Below are 19,204 nucleotides of genomic sequence, written 5' to 3' on the forward strand. Positions count from 1 at the left end.
ACTACAATTGATTAGAATTATTTTGTTCACCCTGTATATTTTAAATGCGGACTCGAAATCTTTGTCTCGTGATATTATTTTGTATTTTGCCTTTACTCAAGTGTATTGGAATTGTTTTAATTTTAACATTGGAATGTATCCTGAGGTTCCCTAGTCAAGTAAAAAAACCTACAAAGCATGGTAATAAAGATAAAGTAAATCTTAGGGAATTTAATTTTTAGCTTGAAACGAGTTTATTTACAATGTATCAGAAAATGTATATGTAAATGTTATAAAAATAGATTGTAATCATTTGCATTTTATATGTCACTGAAAGATTGCAAGCTTCATACATCATCAGGCAGACGTAATCTTTAAAAGTATTAAATTTACTACAAATAAACTAATCTATCATAAATTTTTTGGTCATCTAAACTATCTATACTATTATAATAAAGCGTAAACACACACTTCTTTGTTGCCTAAGATGTAAGCAATGACAACATATTTTTGAATAATTCTTTTTGTAATAAAAAGCCCTACACTTACGTCATGCTTTAGGCTATATATTTTCACGCCAATAAACTTAGGGGGTAAATGTTTTGGATAAAAACCCTAATGTGGGAAAGAGACCATAAGTTGCTGCCAACATCAAGGAAGCAAGGTTGCCATCGTCATGTCATTTTGACATTTTCAATTGATAATTTGGCAGTAAACAATAAAACAAAATTTTCATAATTTTATGCGGACGAAGTCGCTCGGGAACAGCTAGTATTTAATAAACATAGATTATTACAAATATAATATTTTATTAACAGAATGAATTACGAGAAACAGTTGATTTCTCATTAGGTACACTTAATGTCATAGTAAAGAATAGACTTGGCAGCTTCTTTTACGAGCTTAAAACATCTTCTTATCATTTGACAAATTAAACTAAAATATTGTGTTTCATTACAACTATGTAGGTTGTGATTCAAGGTTAATTAGTACCGAGAATATTTGGTACAATTTTTTGTATGATAGCAGTACTTTGCAGTACTAATTTGTATAAACCGATTCCGAAACGTCACTGCAATTGTCGCGTGGCAGGGACAGTCGCGGAAATTAGCGGAGGTCTACTTCACGAAAAATTGCCTTGTCCATTGCAACGAGACAAACTCCGCCTCTTCCTAAAAATAACTAATCAGACAGCAGTAAATACAGAGGAATAATAATATAAAGAAACTAGCCGTGTGTTAGCCGTTTATAAGCTCCGTAAACCAGTACGTTTTTGTTCCGTTTACCGTTACAAAATGTTCAAACGATTGTAGCTTTTCACCACAGCCAATTTCCTTGATTGTACAATAGTGTCGAAATAGGTTTCATACAAAATTATACAGCAAAGTTTGTCTGTTTGTCATGCAGACCTCGACTGACAGTGATGCCTGGCGAATGCAGGGTCCGCAGGAATCTCGTCTTAAATTAGTAGCATGTGAAATCCTATATTGCGGATAACCATGAAGGTCCATGACTTCTTTCATTAAGATGACCCTTGCTCGTTTTTCCCCTTATTAAAAATGTGTAGTCAGAAGTTTTAAGTACGACCAAATTAAACCAATTTTTTTATGAAAATAAATATATTTGAGACAGTCTTTTTCAATTAAATTTAAAAAATTGATGGAACATAATTGTTTACTCCCACTTTATATGTATAAAGCTTGTACTACAGAAAAACGCCCAGTCAAAGATGGAAAACAGAAAAGTACAAAAAATCATTGATTAAAATATTTACACTCGCGGGAAACGAGATGACAACTTGTTTGCTACAAATCGTGTAAACAGAAAGCCAACTACGGACATTCTTAACCAATAAAAGATCTCGTATCCACCCTTTTTAAGCAAACTTTAAGCATTTGTCGCCCTTCTTATTACAAAATCCAGAAACATTCTGGTGCAGTTTTTGCTGATACCACCGACTTGGGTGCATTAATATTAATATGAGCAATGTAATTCCAAAAAGGGAATCATTTAAAAGTACGACGTGTCAAGGCGAAGGCAGAACGACTAGTGTAGGACACGACGCCAACCCATCCGACATTGCGACGCGCTTTCGAGCGACTCACGCGTCCAATGAGTACGGTGTACGAACACTCCGCGCCGTCGGTTCCTTATGAATAAATTATTACGTGCCGGCAGGTGGAATGACCTGACACAAAATGTTTTGATGGAATTGTTTTAATTGGACGTTATCTCTCACTAACTATCAGTCCTCTACCAAAACTCAAAATATGAATTCATTTAACGCTTCACACCGTTACGATCGCTTTCGTTTTGAATTTATTGATCTAAATATTGATTGCAAAGCAAATATCCGGGCGCAAATAGGTTGATTTCATTATTTGATACGATTTCTTGTTAGTTAATAATTCATTAAGTAACGGACGTTTATAACTTGCGATGCGATTTATCTATTTATTTTTGAACTATTATTTATTATTTATGACTTCATCTACCTAGGAGTTTAATAATTAATTGTGTTTACTTTTAATAAATTTATCTAGCATTATCGTTTAGACTTCTAGTTTATTTTATGGGAGACACAAATCTAACTTCATCACCTTTATTATAGAGGGTGTAGTGTATGCTTGTGACGTCCGCTCCGTCGGTGGCTCGGATACCACGGCCCTGCTGGCATGATGGCATGACAGTAGGCAACAGTGTGACCATACCCTATATAGGGTATTTAGATTAAATGAATTAAGCACTTTTTAATGCACAGAAAAAAAAATAAAAATAGAGATGAATTCGAAGTACTTTTTATATGAATTGATTTATTAAAATCATTCTAAAATAACTTTAATTTAAAAAGTACGCTGGTATTAAATTCAAGCAGGATTTAAACCAAGAGTTTTTTTTCGCCAGAACATATTGCAGTCTAAATTTTCAGATACCTGCAAACGCACTTTGGAATGACTGTTCGTTAAATCGAACAGCTTTGAAGTTTGTGAAAGCCTATCTGAATACGCTTGTGATTTAGAACTATTTTTGTTTATATGGAGTATTTTTAATACTTTTTATTTATCCCGTTATGTTCTAGATATGACTAACATAAATAATATTAAAATTTGTTGAAACTTTTGTGATATTTTTATTTACTAGCTTTCGCCCGCAACGCCGTCCGCGTGGAATTAAAGAAAAACGAAAGTGAGTAGCCTATGTGTTCTTCCAGACTATCCTCTACATCTATACCAAATTTCAACGAAATCCGTTTAGCCGTTTAGGCTACAAACTCTAAAAAACATCCATCCATCCATCCAACTAAACTTTCACATTTATAATATTAGTATGAGTATGATTAATATAGGTTGAATTATGATCTAAACGTTGTGGACCACCATTATCAATTCGTAGTGTAGTAACTAAGATTGCCTAACTTAGATTTTTTAACATTTTCACGAGTATAAGTAGGAGGTATCATAAATATCACAAACAAACGCTAGTATTAAAATTATGCATCCAATAGCATTGTATGATTATAAGAACACCCTGTATACTCACGACAATGTGATATTTATTAATCTTTACTTTAAAATTAATAACACTTCAAACAAATTTTATCGTGCTTATCGCAAAACCTGAATGTCCGAAGCGAAAAAAAGTGGATCGGCTAGTACAGGTGTAAGAGACCCCGTAACATGGATTAATAAATTATAACTTATTATACCAGAACTTTTATATGCGTAATTTAATGTTATTCCATAATACATTGTATAATTGTTGGGAAATTATAATATTTTCGAAGTTTAAACTACTTAAAGTAAATAGACGCAGGCGAATTATGACGCAATCTAAGATAGAAATGCGGAATAACAAACATTATCTTTAAAAAAAAACTACTATTATGTTTATCCACTAATTTCTCCTCAAAGGGCCTCTGTACACGAACAGGTTGAAACAACAGTGTTTTCAAGCAGTTTGCAATTTAATGCTTAAAACTCTTCGTTGCGACTCTACGTGGCCCATTACGTTTGCTTTTAAACAAACATTGAATAAAAATCAATATCATAAAAATCAATTAATAAAACATGTAACATAACATCTACTTAATTTCTAAATAGTCAGCTATTTTTATCATTTTATTTCCAGTATGTTTACTTATCAAACCCTGAGTATTGATGTCAAATTTATTATTGTATAAAAAAAATATGGACGTATACCGGAAAGACGTACAGTTCCAATGATACAAGAATGCGTATCCCATCAACGTGAGTTCCCACCGCCAAAATATCTATACAAAAACTTTATTATTATTATTTTAGTAGTGATAATACGATCTAGCACTCCAATGTATACAACATTTAACTTAAAAGACTATAAAAATATATTCATAAAACTTAAGTAAACATTACATATTTATGAACTTAAATTATATTCATGTTCATTATAGTTACCATCTGCTATAAAACTATAAAATATGACGATAAATAATTATTAATTAACTGTAACTTAATTTGGAATACATTTGGATCATTATTTGGATTCGGTATTTAAAAATATCTAGAAGAAAAAACTCATATTAATATTACACTATTCAGGTCTCTAGTCTGTAGTTCATGATATCTTCATTTTAGGATCAAGCGACGACAAGCGAAGACAATTCAAGTATTATTCACTAAAAATATACACGTTGAATACCTTTATTTGATACCTATGAATTTTCTAGGGTGCGTAAGTCTTTTCTCGTGAGTCCAGTGTAGGCTTCCAATTTCGAAAGACCTTTAAAAAAACCAGCAAATCACTTGTTCCTCGGCAATTGACATACACTCTTCCGGAAGCCTTGAGGGAAGACGAAACGCTGCTTATCCTCATCCTTACATTAAATATAATTGACATCAACCATATTTAAAAAAAAAAACAGATGCATTAAGTCTTAATAAAAATGTCCTAGTGATATTTTACCGTTACTTAGAAATGTGCATAACACAAAGCTATTCAGATACCGCCTTGTGTCGTATTTCATAACGTTAACAAAAACATATCTATCTGAGAACGAGTACGAAGTTTCATGTTAAGTCTTGCGGAGCGCAATTCGAACGTGCTAATTGAAACCGTACAAGTGACAAGTTGCACACAAGCAATGCACATTCATACTTAAACAGAAAAACATACTAACATTCCCGCGTCATGGAATCGTGTTCTCGCTTCAGGATAATACTAGGTGTTAATTGTCTTTTATAAATTCCATTATTTTATGAAAAGAATAAACTCAACGTTACTTGATTTAAGTTGCTCATCAAAAATTTAATTACAATTACCGATACAATTTCTTAATTACACATTTCTCATAAAACGGAACGGATACGATTTCAAGTATGATTTTTTTATGTTCGTTAAGCTAGCGCTGGACTATGATCCTACCCGAAGATGGTGATGCAGTCGAAAGATGCAAGATGGCGATCTCAGGGGGGATTCGGGCGTCCCAGCATTCTCCGTGTCAAGCTCTCATCGGCATCGCATACCTATTCTGTTATTGGGTTGTCTTCGCATCTCTTCGCTCACCTTCCTTCCTTTATCTGTTTACTCCCTCAGCCCATATGACTAAAAAAAAGATGGTAGCGCTAGCTTAATATGTATTACGATTGGAGATATTCTCTCTCCCTTTAAGGAAAGTCCGTCTAGTGTTTTGTAAATATACTCTCCAATTAAAGATTTATTTCAAAAAGTACCTAAAAATATTTCCTTCTGCTCATTTTTACTAGTTACACCCTTGTTAATGTTATTCTAAGTTCGGAAGCCATCTTCGATCACACTATAGAATAAATCAAGGTTCGCTATTGACGGATACGTTTTGCAGGATATCATCATCATCATCAAATTGGGTCTAGGTTTTCATGTATGTCCTTTAATTAGACATAATTATTTAGCTGATTGTATAGATTTTATTCAATCAACATACTTACAACATAGCTTTCTATTAATAAATGAAAATTGATATTTTACTTTTACGTAAATCAAAAAGCGTACATTTTTTTCTGTCACAACTAAAATAGATACCAAAATTTTATCCGTTCTATTTTCCTTATTCGGGGAAAATACTATTTCAACCCTTTAAAACAAAACTCTTGCTCGACAAATCGTACCGTGTTGTTATGTTCGCATACAATTCAATACGTGAGGTAACAATAAACAGGCAGTAGCAGCAATTTAATACAGAATTAAAATATTTGTGCCTATACAATATACCAATTATATCAAAATGGTTCTTAAAAGTATTACACGTAAGTCCAAAATAGAACGTTTTTGTTTGGTTTTTTATTCCACATGTAAAAAGAGATCCGTTACGCGGTGTACTTTTACGAACACATTGCTAATAAAATACAAACAGAGCTTTGTAATAGTTACATGGTACGGATCGTTTCCTTTATTGATTCTATTATTTTTAAAAAGTCCGTGAAGTAAAGTAGTCGAAAAGTTAAATTCATTCATGTAAGCTTTAGACCGCGACTCCGTTCGCGTGGAATTACAAAAAAAAAACAAAAGTGAATAGCCTACGTGTTCTTCAAGACTATCCTTTACGTCTATGCCAAATTTCATCGAGATCTGTTCATCCGTTTAGGCTACAAATTCTAACATACATCTATCCATCCATCCATCGATCCATCTAAACTTTCGCATTTATGATATTAGTAAGATATTAGTATGATTTATGTTTGAACAAATTAATCGGAAAAGTCACATTGAAAATAATTGTTATTTAGTCCGATTTGTAGTATTCACAACAGCACACAGTTTACGGCAGTCAAATAATTAAATTAGTCACAAATCCCAATTTGTGGCTGTTCTAAAATTTATGGTTTTGCGATACAATTAATAAGAGAAATACAGCGGCAAATAGTTTTACACATGCAGAATAAGGCTCTTCGTACACAAGGCAACGTAAATATTTGAAACGAACGTAGCCTTACGTCACGAGTATGTACAATGATGAATCCTTGACTCAGGTTGTGTAATCAGTACGGACAAATCAACTAAACGACTGTCGCGTATTTACAAAATGTCAATTCTAAAGATTTGCTCATTATAATCGTAGCGACGTCTGGTAACAGATGATTGAAATGCCGAACGTGTGTGTATTTTATATCGCCTCGTGTACGAGGGCCCTAACTAAAATATTACAATGTCGCTAATATGATTTGTGATGAAATTTAAACTTATCCCCAAGGAATACATATGCACGGTTATTACTATTACTAGATTTTGACCGCGACTCCATTCGAGCGAAATTAAAAAAAAAAACAAAAGCAAGTAGCCTATGTATTTTTACAGACTATCCTCTACATCTATGCCAAATTTCATCGAGATCCGTCCGATCGATCGATCGATCCGATCCGAGCAACTTAGACTACAAACTCTAACAAACATCCTTACAACCAGTTACATCCATATTAGTAAGATTTATGTCTAATATTAATTTAAAAGTCTACCTATTAAACGTCCCAGATGCCAATGCAAACCAATGATTAGAACATTAAATAACGTCAGTTAAATCTGCTCTTTAATGATCAGTTTTCGAGCTACATTTAACCATTCGTTAGTGTTTTTGATTCGATAAATTCTTGAAATGCGTTTCCGAAGTATGTAACTTGATCTTTACTCCTTTGAAACTTAGTTTAACCTACCACTATTTAATCACTAGGTAATGATAAAATAAATGGCAACTTTAATAACCTAGTTAGCATAAAAATGACAAAGGAATCCAACGGTTAACGGTTAGATTCATTTTTATGAAATACTTTAGCTTTCGCCCGTGACTCCGTCTGCTGTGCATTAGAAAAAAATCTAATAACCTATGTCTTATTCCAGACTATTGTCTATATCTTGCCCAAATTTTATTGAAATCGGTCCAACGGTTTAGGCTAAAAACACTAACAAACATCCATCCAAACTTTCGCATTTATAATATAAGTAAGATAGAAGTCATTGTTAAGAAAGTGTGCGTGACACATTTTTTTAACGCCTACCTCAGGGCGAGATGGACCGTCCGATATCAAACGAACAAAGTACTCGCGATTTACGGGAGTAAACTGCACGCGATTGTAACTGCATGAAGCCATTCAGATGTTTTATCATACTACAGTGAGTCTCCACTGTCGTAACTCGTAACCACCGTGTATTACAATATTCCCGTCCCTCTCATTGTCTTTGAAAATAACAGAGAAATAAACAGACCAGACCAAAGTAACAGAAGTTGTAACATGCGGGAAGACTAACGAACAAAGAGTCGCTCGATACGAATGTTACATCTCGTAACATGACATTTTAGTCTTGTATCGAATTGTTTTTACAATTTCATTTTTGAAAATCAACATGATTGTTATGTCAGTTCGATACATAGTGATTTTTTTCATTAAAATGACAGTATTGTAATATCCTCAAGTTCATTTTTAATTAGTAAATCGTGTTGCAGAGAAAACAATAAGCTCTGTTTGATTCAATTCGTTTTTTGGTGTTTCAGTAGGTTTTAATTTTTCAAATCTATTCATTAATCAAAATTTGTAATTCGTTAACCAATCATAAATTTTTACTTTAATTAATAAATAATTAACTCTGTTTCAATCGTTCTAAAAACTTAAAAATCAAAACATAATAAAAATTATTTCTTTTTTTTTAATTTGCGCTCCAATTAACATGTTTTTTTTTAAAATTATAATAAATGGATCAATACAGGTTTTCTATAATCGATAACAACATCATTTTTGTAGTTCGTCAAGCGATACAAAGACGTGTAAAGCATTAATTACCAAGCCTCCGGAAGTCCGTCGCGTGCGGCGAACGTCGATGGCCCTTTGAATTATTTATAGTTTTAATATTATGATTATCATGCAGGCTGCCTTATTATCATTTATGTTATTATATTAAACGTTATTGTATAGGTGAAGCAGATAAGCACTGGACTTCTAATCTAGAGGTTCATTGTAAACCCTGGGTTCCTTTGGATCATGTAGTTACTGTGCTTTTCGATTGTATTATTTCACTAGCTTTCGCCGGGGACACCGTCCGTGTGGAATTAAAAAAATGAATGTGAGTAGCCTATGTGTTCTACCAGACTATCCTCTACGTCTATACCAAATTTCATCGAAATCCGTTTAGCCGTTTAGGCTACAAATTCTAACATCTATTCCTCTAAACTTTCACATTTATAACATTAGTATGAAGATATGTTAATATGTTATGTAGAATCGAGGACATGTTTCGATTAAATATCATTTGAAGTTTATGATACTCGATCCTAAGTGGACATCCTAACATTAAAGGAAAATATGGTGTTCAGTCTTATGTTCAAGAGTTGATTTAAGCTCCTCGGTGGAGACATGACATAGACTATAGAGAGCTAACATGATTAAAGAGCTATGTGTAAGTGTAGTTGTTTGTAGTGTAGCTATGTGTATGTGTAAGTGGTAAGAAACCCATAGTGAGCGACTTTAATCCAGATTTAAAGCGCCCATATGCTAATTCAGACCAAATATGAATCGCGTTTTTATTCACAATTTGTAAGTAGTCTTTTGTCGATGTTGACAATCTTGTATAGACAAATTTACACCTGCCGTAATATTATACGGCGTTTGTAAATCATTTTTATATGCGTGTATATCTATAGGTTTTAAATACGAAACACTTGTATGAATAAATGTCGTTAATCAATTTATTTAAAACTAGCTGTTGCTCGCGACTTCGCAGACGTGAAATTAAAAAATATAGCCTATGTTACTCACAGATAAATTACCTTTTCAACAGTGAAAGAATTTTTTAAATCGGCCCAGTAGTTTTTGAGTTATTTCAATATATACAAAAATACAAAAATCCATGAATAAAAATCTTTCCTCTTTATAATATCAGTATAGAAGAGTGAAAAGAATATGTTTTAATTGAAGTTTTGATAGTGGAATGTCGCTGAGAGTAAATTCGGTCATTCGCTAAGTAACTGAACTGAATTAAAATCAATAAAACACATTTTTGTAGTAAAACTGTCGTTTACATTGAAGTAAATTTGAAAATTTCGCATGCCTTTTGATATATTAAAACAAAATTATTGCTCCTCAACGTAGGTACTCAGCGGTGTGTGGCACAGCTGCACTTTAGTATAGAATTTCATTAAAATTACCGGTTTCTTGAGTAAAATAATGCGGGTAGACGAACGGTTGGCGAACGGCGGTCACACGTGTCCGAGGAAACATTTCCTAAAGCCACCTGAAGGTAAAAACCTCTGGACTTTCTCACGACAATGCACTTTTAAACGCGGATGAACTAATGAGTCGGACATAATGGTAAAACGTGGTCAGCACTTAAAACGCTAAAGAAAAATCACCTTCAGTTTCGACTGTCGAAATACACTAACGCTTACAATTACATCCATAAAAGTTAAAACGCATTAGTTAACGTTCATTTTATTATTGTTCTTTAGCCGTTTGTAAATAAATCCTAACACAGGGTTCATTATAGGAGTCCCACACAGACCGGACGCGAAAAAACACCTTCTTGCAGTAGCCGGCGAAGTAAACTCAATAATGTTAGAATTTTAATCAATTTCTTTAGCTTCACGTATACATAAACAAAGGTTTTTACGTTCTATTCGTGTTTTGCAATAATAAAAATGCGTGTTACGTTTGTCGGCGTAATAGACTAATTAATAAGGTACAATTTAAAAGTTTACTAAGTGCTTCATTTGTAAGTAGACGCAAGTTATTGAAACCTACACCAAAGCGCAGTTTTAACGAATTTAATACAAAATCCTGTAATAATTGTAGTTATTGCTAAAATATTTGATTATTTTGGACTAAAATAGAAAACGTCGCTTTTTTTATAATAAAATTGTTAAGTAACGTAATGACGTTGACATTTAAAATATGTGTTTTAATATTTATGACTGGTTTTGTCCTACAACTCCATCGGCGCGAAATCAAAAAAAACATACATAAAAAAACATAGTAAGCCAATGTGTTTTTCCAGACTATATTCTACATTTGTGACAAATTTCAACGCGATCCTTTGCGCCGTTTAAGATATAACTGCTGTCTAACATGCATTCATTTATAATATTAATTTTAATATTAATGATAATAATGTATCTGCTTTCACCCGTCAATGTTTTTATAGTTAGGTATTTAGCTGTACCTAAACTCAGATACAATTGCGTATACTAACAGGCACTGCTGAAATTTGACAATTAAAAATGTAAGTTGTCAACTCTTGGTTTTTCTCTAAAACACTTTTCATCGCAGCATTTTTTGCGAATATTTTGGGAATCTCAACTCTCAATAGTTCTAACAAAGACAATCGACGTTGTTGCTTAAGAATCATGTCTAATCAACAACAGTGGTAGAGACCGCTTCAATATTTCAGCACGAATGGGCCAGTTCAATACTACGACCACACGTGAAGCGGAAGCAATTCCGCGTTTCGACTGATGAGAGTGGTACCGGAGGCCTAATTTTCTCTTTCCTCATTTTTCTTATAAGGAGGGATAAGGATAGTGCAGGAGACACATAGGACGGGGAAATATCCTCTTTAGGTGCGTCTCCTTCTTTGTCAATTAATAGTTAAAGTCTTCACCACCCGCTATTTCAGTTTTTAAAATGGAATAAGGGCGATGACCGTTTGTATTTGATCAAAGTGCAGTGGACATGTTAGGATTAACCGTACGTTCAGGTCAATATAAGTGTATGTGCATCATAATATAGTTATTCAAATTGGAGCTAACAGCTGCGAATAAGTCCAACATCAATTATTCGCAGGAAGCAACAACGGCAATTGTGCAGAAACTGCATTAATTTTCCTCTAATTTTTATGTCACTGCATTCAATCTAAGGAGTAAAGACCTAATATGAACTTTACCGTTTCTCGTTTAAGCACAATAACCCTTCCAACTGGTGATAATGTTTACACTCGCTACTGATAGATTGACACGAACATCTTTAGTTCTCATGACAAACAATCTTAGTTATTAAAAAATCATTTGATGTTATGTTTTTAACGTAATAATTTGATAGTAACTATTATCACTTTTAGTGCGTGATATCGCCTCAATGACAAAATAAATGATTTTTTTACAGTGTTCTTTAAAATAAACTGAATCGTGTCATATTCTAAGCAACTGTTACAATTAAAAAATACTACTACGTCATCTAAATAGCAGCTGCAATTTAAAACGAAAGCCTGCCTCATAAATTACAAAGTCCACGATCATATCGACTTTGAAATCTGTTTGTCTTTTTAAAACTTAAGCACGTGTTAAACGTCAATTTGATGTTTTGGGCAATTACGTTTAAACGGGCAGGTCGCATTTCATTCCACATTTCGAAGTAATAACAAACAACTCTTGCGCTGTGTTAATGCTTATTTACACGGGGGTAGAACAATAACGCTGTAAGACAATGCAGTACAGTAATACCCGAGGGATATGTTACGAAAAAATCGCGTTAACTTAAATGCGTATATCGAGGTTTATGTGTGTATTAAACATAGTGAGAAATTAATACAAAAAAATATAACTAAATCATTTTAATCAATCACTTTAATTCTAGAAACATACTCTTATTTTCTACGGAAAATGTATTGCGTTTTGTTTACGTTCTTGTAAAATATGTTCATAACACCGGTTAAGACACGATCCCGCGACCATAGAAAAGTTAATTACTATATTTTGTTTATACGCACTCCTTCGCGTAACGCGAGGCATTTGAGCGCCAAATTTGAAATTCGCGTTATAGCGAAACCGCGCGTAACGAGATCGCGCTAAGCGGGGTATTAGTGTACTACTACCTTTGAAACGTACCCTTACTGAAATGTACTGCTCTTTTGTTTCAGCGAGTTCTTTTAAACGTAGCAGTATCCTACTGTCCTACTGCGGTACCTCACTGTCCAGCCCTCGTGTGAAACAAGCTTAACCGAGGCTAGCACGCGATTTTGATACTTGTCGCGTACGCAACAAAACATCTGCCTCTGTACTTAATCGTTATACATAAAGATTATTTCCATACATGTATGATTAGCAAATCATGCATTCACTGTATTATAATTATTAGCATCGCCTTAGGGTAAAATCGACTTGATTGTATAAAAAATTAGTTACAATGTAATTTACTATCAGTTAGTTTAAACAAGGATATCAACTACATAAAATGTTATAAACTATACATTGTTATCTATGATCAAACAGCCATTTCTAGTTCTCATTTAATTGTAAAAAGATCGGAAGGGATAACAGATTTGACGGCGGACGTAAGGAAGGGGAAATTTCTCTTTTCAGAAAGGCCTGTCTTTCATCTGTTGGGGAAATATATTTGCTTTACGTTTTTGTTCCTTTCAGTGCAATGCGCTGCTTTATCTGCATTAGTTACTTATGCTAGATTCAATGACAACTACAAATTGATTGAATACTTTTCTCTCCAAGTTATAGAAAGTTATTCTCGAAGGAAATTCAAACGGATTGTTCTTAAAGTATCTCGTTATCTGTCTTCTCAACACAAATAAAAATCAATGTGTGTTTATTCCCTATTCGTTTCTAAGCTCCTACGAGTATATAGCATTTCATGAAATTTGTAAAGTCAAAGAAATCACATAGCTTAAAACTTTTCTATACTATTAATAAAGCGTAAACACACACTTCTTTGTTGCCTAAGATGTCAGTAATCACAGCATATTTTTGAATAATTCTTTTTTTAATAAAAATCCCTACACTTAAGTGACGCTTTAGGCTATATATTTTCACGCCATTAAACTTAAGGGGTAAACATTTTGGATAAAAACCCTAATGTGGGAAAGACCATAAGTTGCTGTAAATGTAACACACATAAAAAAACATACAGACGAATTTAGTACCTCCTAAAGTCGGTCAAAAAATAACATAATTTTATGCTGATGAAATTGCACGGGACCAGCTAGTAGATAATAATAGTATGTTTATTCAACTAAATATTTTTTATCTCTAACATTTGATTTCAATTTACTACTCAGCCTGCCTGGTTCAGCTGTGATACTGAGACTTCATTTCCCATTTTCAAAAGGCATCATCACTACAATTTTATAAAACAAATGATTGCATTATAAATAAAATAATATATTTTATAAAATCAAATTTACATAATTAAATTGTAAGAAAATTTTTCACATTATATTATTACCTCTGATTCTATAAATAAAATTACATTACACGTCATTACTGAGTTTTATTATAAATCAGAAAATAAACTGTTTGATTAAAACCACATCGCAATTATACGTGGATTTTATAGTGGATGTGCTCCAACATTGCCTAAGGCTGTTTGTTCGTAATGGCTAATGGAGTTTGTGCATTTTAATTACAAATTGATGTCTGCTTTCAGTAGTGTGCAATTTTACTGATTGTTTATACACACACGTACCTATTATCGACTATTAAACATTAATATCCCGGTAGCGTACTACTGCGAATGCTTTTGTAATTTATTTTTTATTGATCAATCTGTATCACTATGCTCTCATTGTTTTAAATAATAAACCACCAAGCTTCTCTTTTTATCAATTTCAACTGCACGTTGCGATATCGATATCTATCTATTTTACACCAGTCCTAATTATTCGATAATGTTCTATTTTGCTGAATTCTAATTAATCAATGTTGGGAAAACAAGGTTCTTAATTATAAACGAAATAAAAAACGAATAAGTCAAAAGAAATGGCCAGTACAGCCACTATTAAAGATGTCAAATATAGAAGCAAATAATGGAAGGTATTTTAGTGAATCGGTCTCAGATTTTAAATGAATTTAGATTAGCTTCATTGCAATAGAATATAGTCTTGTGCAGTATCAGACGCAGACAATAGTAATACTGCGGGGAATACAATCTTACACTGCACACTCTGTGACTTAATTACTGAAATAGGTGTCTACACTAGAATGATTTAGTTAACTGTAAGCAGTTAATAAAACCAATATTTGCATTTGCTATAAAAATGAACCTAAAAAGGCCTCGTTAGCATCAATCATTTAGACAATTTTCTACATTATTTTGAACAAAATTCTTGTTTTTCCAATGGTTTTGATTACTTACATTAAGCATTTTGCGCTAATGTTGACTATGAGGTTATCTAATCTAGAAAACGCCAATTTAACATATGTTACAATTTACCATGTGGCTCACTATAGTCAGTCAACTGAAATCAGATAGTAATATTGATGATAATAATCATAATGGATTACCTCGATGTATTTCGGAATCACTTAACATAAACAAACAAATTGTCATACTTATTTTTACTATCAGAATATTGAATTATTATAAACTAGCTGTCGCCCGCGACACCGTCCGCGTGATAAAAAAAAACAAAAGTGAGTAGCCTATGTCTTCTTCCAGACTATCCTCTACATATATGCCAAATTTCATCGAAATCCGTTCATCTGTTTAGGCAACAAACTCTAACAAACATCCATCCGTCCATCTAAACTTTCACATTTATAATATTAGTAAGATGTAGGGTGTCCGGAACGAGATTTGATTATCTGAAAGTTTTTTTATTTCTTTATCCTAAAGACATACTTAACCATGATATCAGTATTTTCAAGTTTGTAAAGAGTTATGAAACCTTGGCTATACTGTACGGACGTCAGATAATGATATAGTACTCTAAATAAGCAAATGAATGAAATGAATAAAACGTTTAATTTTATTAAAATTGAGATATTATTAATTTAAAAATTCTAGACACTACTAATTAGGGTTAATTTAGGCGAGAGCCTGAACAAGTATCTTGATACCATTTTTCATTTGGACCAATGAAAACATCTTTCCTTCAGTAAAGATCATGTGACACTCTAAAAGTCACCATGCATCTGCCACTTAGATGTTAAAAAAAATAAGAAAAATGTAAAGAAACTACTTCGAATAATACCATTTTTATTATATCTGCCACCCATTCTTAACCTACCTAGATCATTGGTGACGCTAGTAACAAATACTATATAAGAATTGATGACTTTAAATCATCATCTCCCCTGCCTTATCCTACTCCCGTAGGGTCAGCGCACCGGGTTTTCGTCCTCCAAAGCACTCTATCATCCGTCATCTCAGTCATCACTCCCTTCTTGTTCATGTCACCTTTCACGCAATCCATCCAACTCTTTCTAGGTCTACCTCTAATTGATGACTTTAAATATAATCTTTATATACATTTATGTAGTTTTTCAGATGACTTTGTATGCAGGGTATAAAAGTTTTTAAACCTTTCAATACAAAAATTCGTGGAACAAGACACCTTTGTGTCGACGCAGATACTCCCATAAAGTCTCCCCTGGGTGACTTTGTGAATTTCGTGAAACTTGGTGAAATGTTTAGACCCACCTGTGCTATTTGTTCACAAAACTTCTCGCCGTTGTACACGAGAGTTTGTGTAGGAAATTAGCTAGGTGAGTTGCAGATGTGTTACAAACTACAACTATTAAAAGTAACAGCACTTTAATTAATAAATATACCGGAAAAATTAGACGTTAAAGCTATCTCCATCTATGCGCTTTCCACAATGTAAACTGACTTTATGGATAGCGTTTTGTGAGTCAACTGGGTGTGATTTTAATGGCTACTCCTATGATTAATTTACACAATGATAGAGCCCGTTTTAACATCTTTGCACGATTGGGTCTGCTCGGTGAAATACCACGACCACACAGAAGACGTGAAGTAGGAGCTATTCCGCGAACAGTCGAAATAGTATAGGACCAAAGGCACAACTATAGTCCCTTTTTCTTCCCACCTCATTTCTTATAAAAAAAGGTTGGGAAGGGAACGCGGACTTGACGCTGAAGTAGACGTATAGGAAGGGGAAAATCCTCTTTATGTGGGTTTCGACCTCCGTCGTTTAAGGGTACGCATCGCATCTGCTATAAGAGATGTGTATAGGCAGCGGTCGCTTCGCTGTTTTGGCGGATTCAGGTGGCCGCTTGCTAGTTTGCCACCTTATGATATAAAGAAAATTGACGTTTAGCAAAATTTGTATTTACTTAAGTTGGAAGTCATCAGAACCGTCTAATGAAAACGCAACTCTATCACTACTAACTATAAAGCATATTTTTTTGTTGCAATTTCAGTCTTTGGGTTATACTTAGGATGTTTTGTAGATCTTCTGAGAAGACTATTGGTACAATACGACATGTTTTGAAATTTCATATTCCTCAATCCTTTTGTAGGGCATCTTGAAAAGAGGAATGAAACGGAGATATGTTGTTTTGAAAAATGTCGCGCTAAAAAACATGAGGCATAGAATAAAGTTCATTTATTGTTTATTACAAAAGTCGTCAACAAAAGTGTTCTTATAGAATATGACGTCATGAACAAGCAATTGTAAAATCTTTTTGTACTGCCCATATATCCTGATGCATAAATTTAATACCGTAAAATTTATTCTGGTTTTATTTTATCATATGAATACCGTGTAAGATAATGAATCAGATAAAAATTTAAATTCATTGCATTATAAAATTATATTTGCGTCTTCATCTGTAAAAAGGTAATGCATATATGCACGTCATGCAATTATTATTAACAATGATATTTGTATGTGCGTAGGTACTAAAGTTATTTTTCTTTTAAAATATAAAACCGATTCGTGCATATTTATCCTGAAGTTCTTTTGTTTTAGTTTTTCTCGCGTAAAATTAACGAAAAAAAAAAATACCTGACGCACTCATAAAATTATAACTTGATTTTAATTAAGATAATATTGTATGGATGAAATGTCTTATAAGAAATTATTTATCGTATTATTTACCAACATCTACAGATATACTTATGGATAAGATATTTTTGTACTGCAGCGCTAAGTAGTTTTACCACAAACTAACATAGAAAAGTGTAAGGGTCTTACATGCCTAAATAGACATACGTTCCTCTACCCTATGGGAATAGTTGTTAGGAAAGTTCCAAGTATGTTAACGATAGGTCCGCGCTGTTAGCGATTTAATTGTTTACTGTTGTAATTTTATCACAACTGAGGAAGTCGTAGACAGGGTGGCGTGGTGGCGGCTGGTCGACGCATCGGTAAAGGCTTATCAAGACAAGCAAGACCTTCAGTAGAGAAGAAAACCAAGAAGTAAATTTAATAAAACAAGTAAAACTTACATCCTGTTGGTTAAAGAAGTCATCTTGGGCCTCCTCGTTTGAGCAGCCCATGTCTTGTAGCAACGGAGTCACGTGTCGCTCCCAGTCATCCATTTTTTTAGAATCAACACCTAACCAGAGGAACCCGAACCGAAAATCACAACTTAATCTTCACAGCAGAGGATTATTAGTTGCCACTGATAATCTTTGGCGGGTTGCGAGCCAGCATTTCGCGCCAAACGGTGCGCACTTTTTATTTGAAAGTGGCGGGAAGAGTCGTCAACGACTTCGGCTGTCACTGAGGTGAACGAGCGGGAAAAAACGGCAGCGGCCTATCACGTGCCGCAGGAGCGGGCACGAGAGGCACGCACTGGGAAAAGTCGGTGTAAACAGCGCGAGAGTAGTCAGTGTGGCGAGGCGCGGGTTCCCGGCCGCCCGTCGACGCGACCGGAACAGGAGTGTGCGGCGGCTCGCGAGGCCGCACGCCCTCGCCGCCGCCCTCCCTCTCGCACTCACGCCGCCCGCCTACCCGCGTCCCTCTCTCGCGACTCGGCGTCGCACGCCTACCATGGGCGGCCGCGATTTCCCGCCGACCGACTGTCCGCAACATGGCCGTAGGTATCTACGTCGCCGTCCACTTACCACCGTCTAACTGGTCCATCGTCAACTAGTTCTTGCAAACCGTCATGGAAAGAAACTTTTGTATATGTTCATCTGTGGGGTCCTATTTCCCTTGATTTTCGGCAATTTTCTAAAAGTTCGAAACGCGTACAAATAAATAATTCATTCAAAATCATATACATAGTCTAGCCAATTTTTCTAAAAGTCCACCAAAAACCCTGGTGGTGTAAAATCCCATCACAAGCTAATACAGTACAGGAGCAACTAAACAATGTACTAACAACATTTATTTATCTTGGTATTGTGGTATAAATGGTAATATTATTGATGTAAAAAAATCTACAAACACTAAATTACATCGTACAACAAACATTTGGGAAAAATACTAAGCAAGAAAATTCTATCACCAAACGATATTAACTATCGTCATGTTTTGTTTTATTAAAATGAATTATAAATTCATACACACTATACGGTGCAAAGCGAAATAGAAC

At 34.0% G+C, this 19,204-nt stretch overlaps 1 protein-coding gene across 1 annotated transcript in view; it reads right to left on the reverse strand.

Moving 5' to 3' along the window:
* The window catches only part of LOC106109516 (homeobox protein caupolican-like), a 90,093-nt gene extending 71,398 nt beyond the window's left edge, over positions 1–18,695 (reverse strand). The window contains exon 1 of the mRNA XM_013291044.1: positions 18,111–18,695. Within this exon, the coding sequence (XP_013146498.1) occupies positions 18,111–18,203 (93 nt within the window). The 5' untranslated portion in view covers positions 18,204–18,695. The remainder of the gene's footprint in view (positions 1–18,110) is intronic.
* Between the last annotated feature and the right edge of the window lie 509 nt (positions 18,696–19,204).

This window comes from Papilio polytes, unplaced genomic scaffold, assembly GCF_000836215.1.
Source record: "Papilio polytes unplaced genomic scaffold, Ppol_1.0 DF821288.1, whole genome shotgun sequence".
NCBI lineage: Eukaryota > Metazoa > Arthropoda > Insecta > Lepidoptera > Papilionidae > Papilio > Papilio polytes.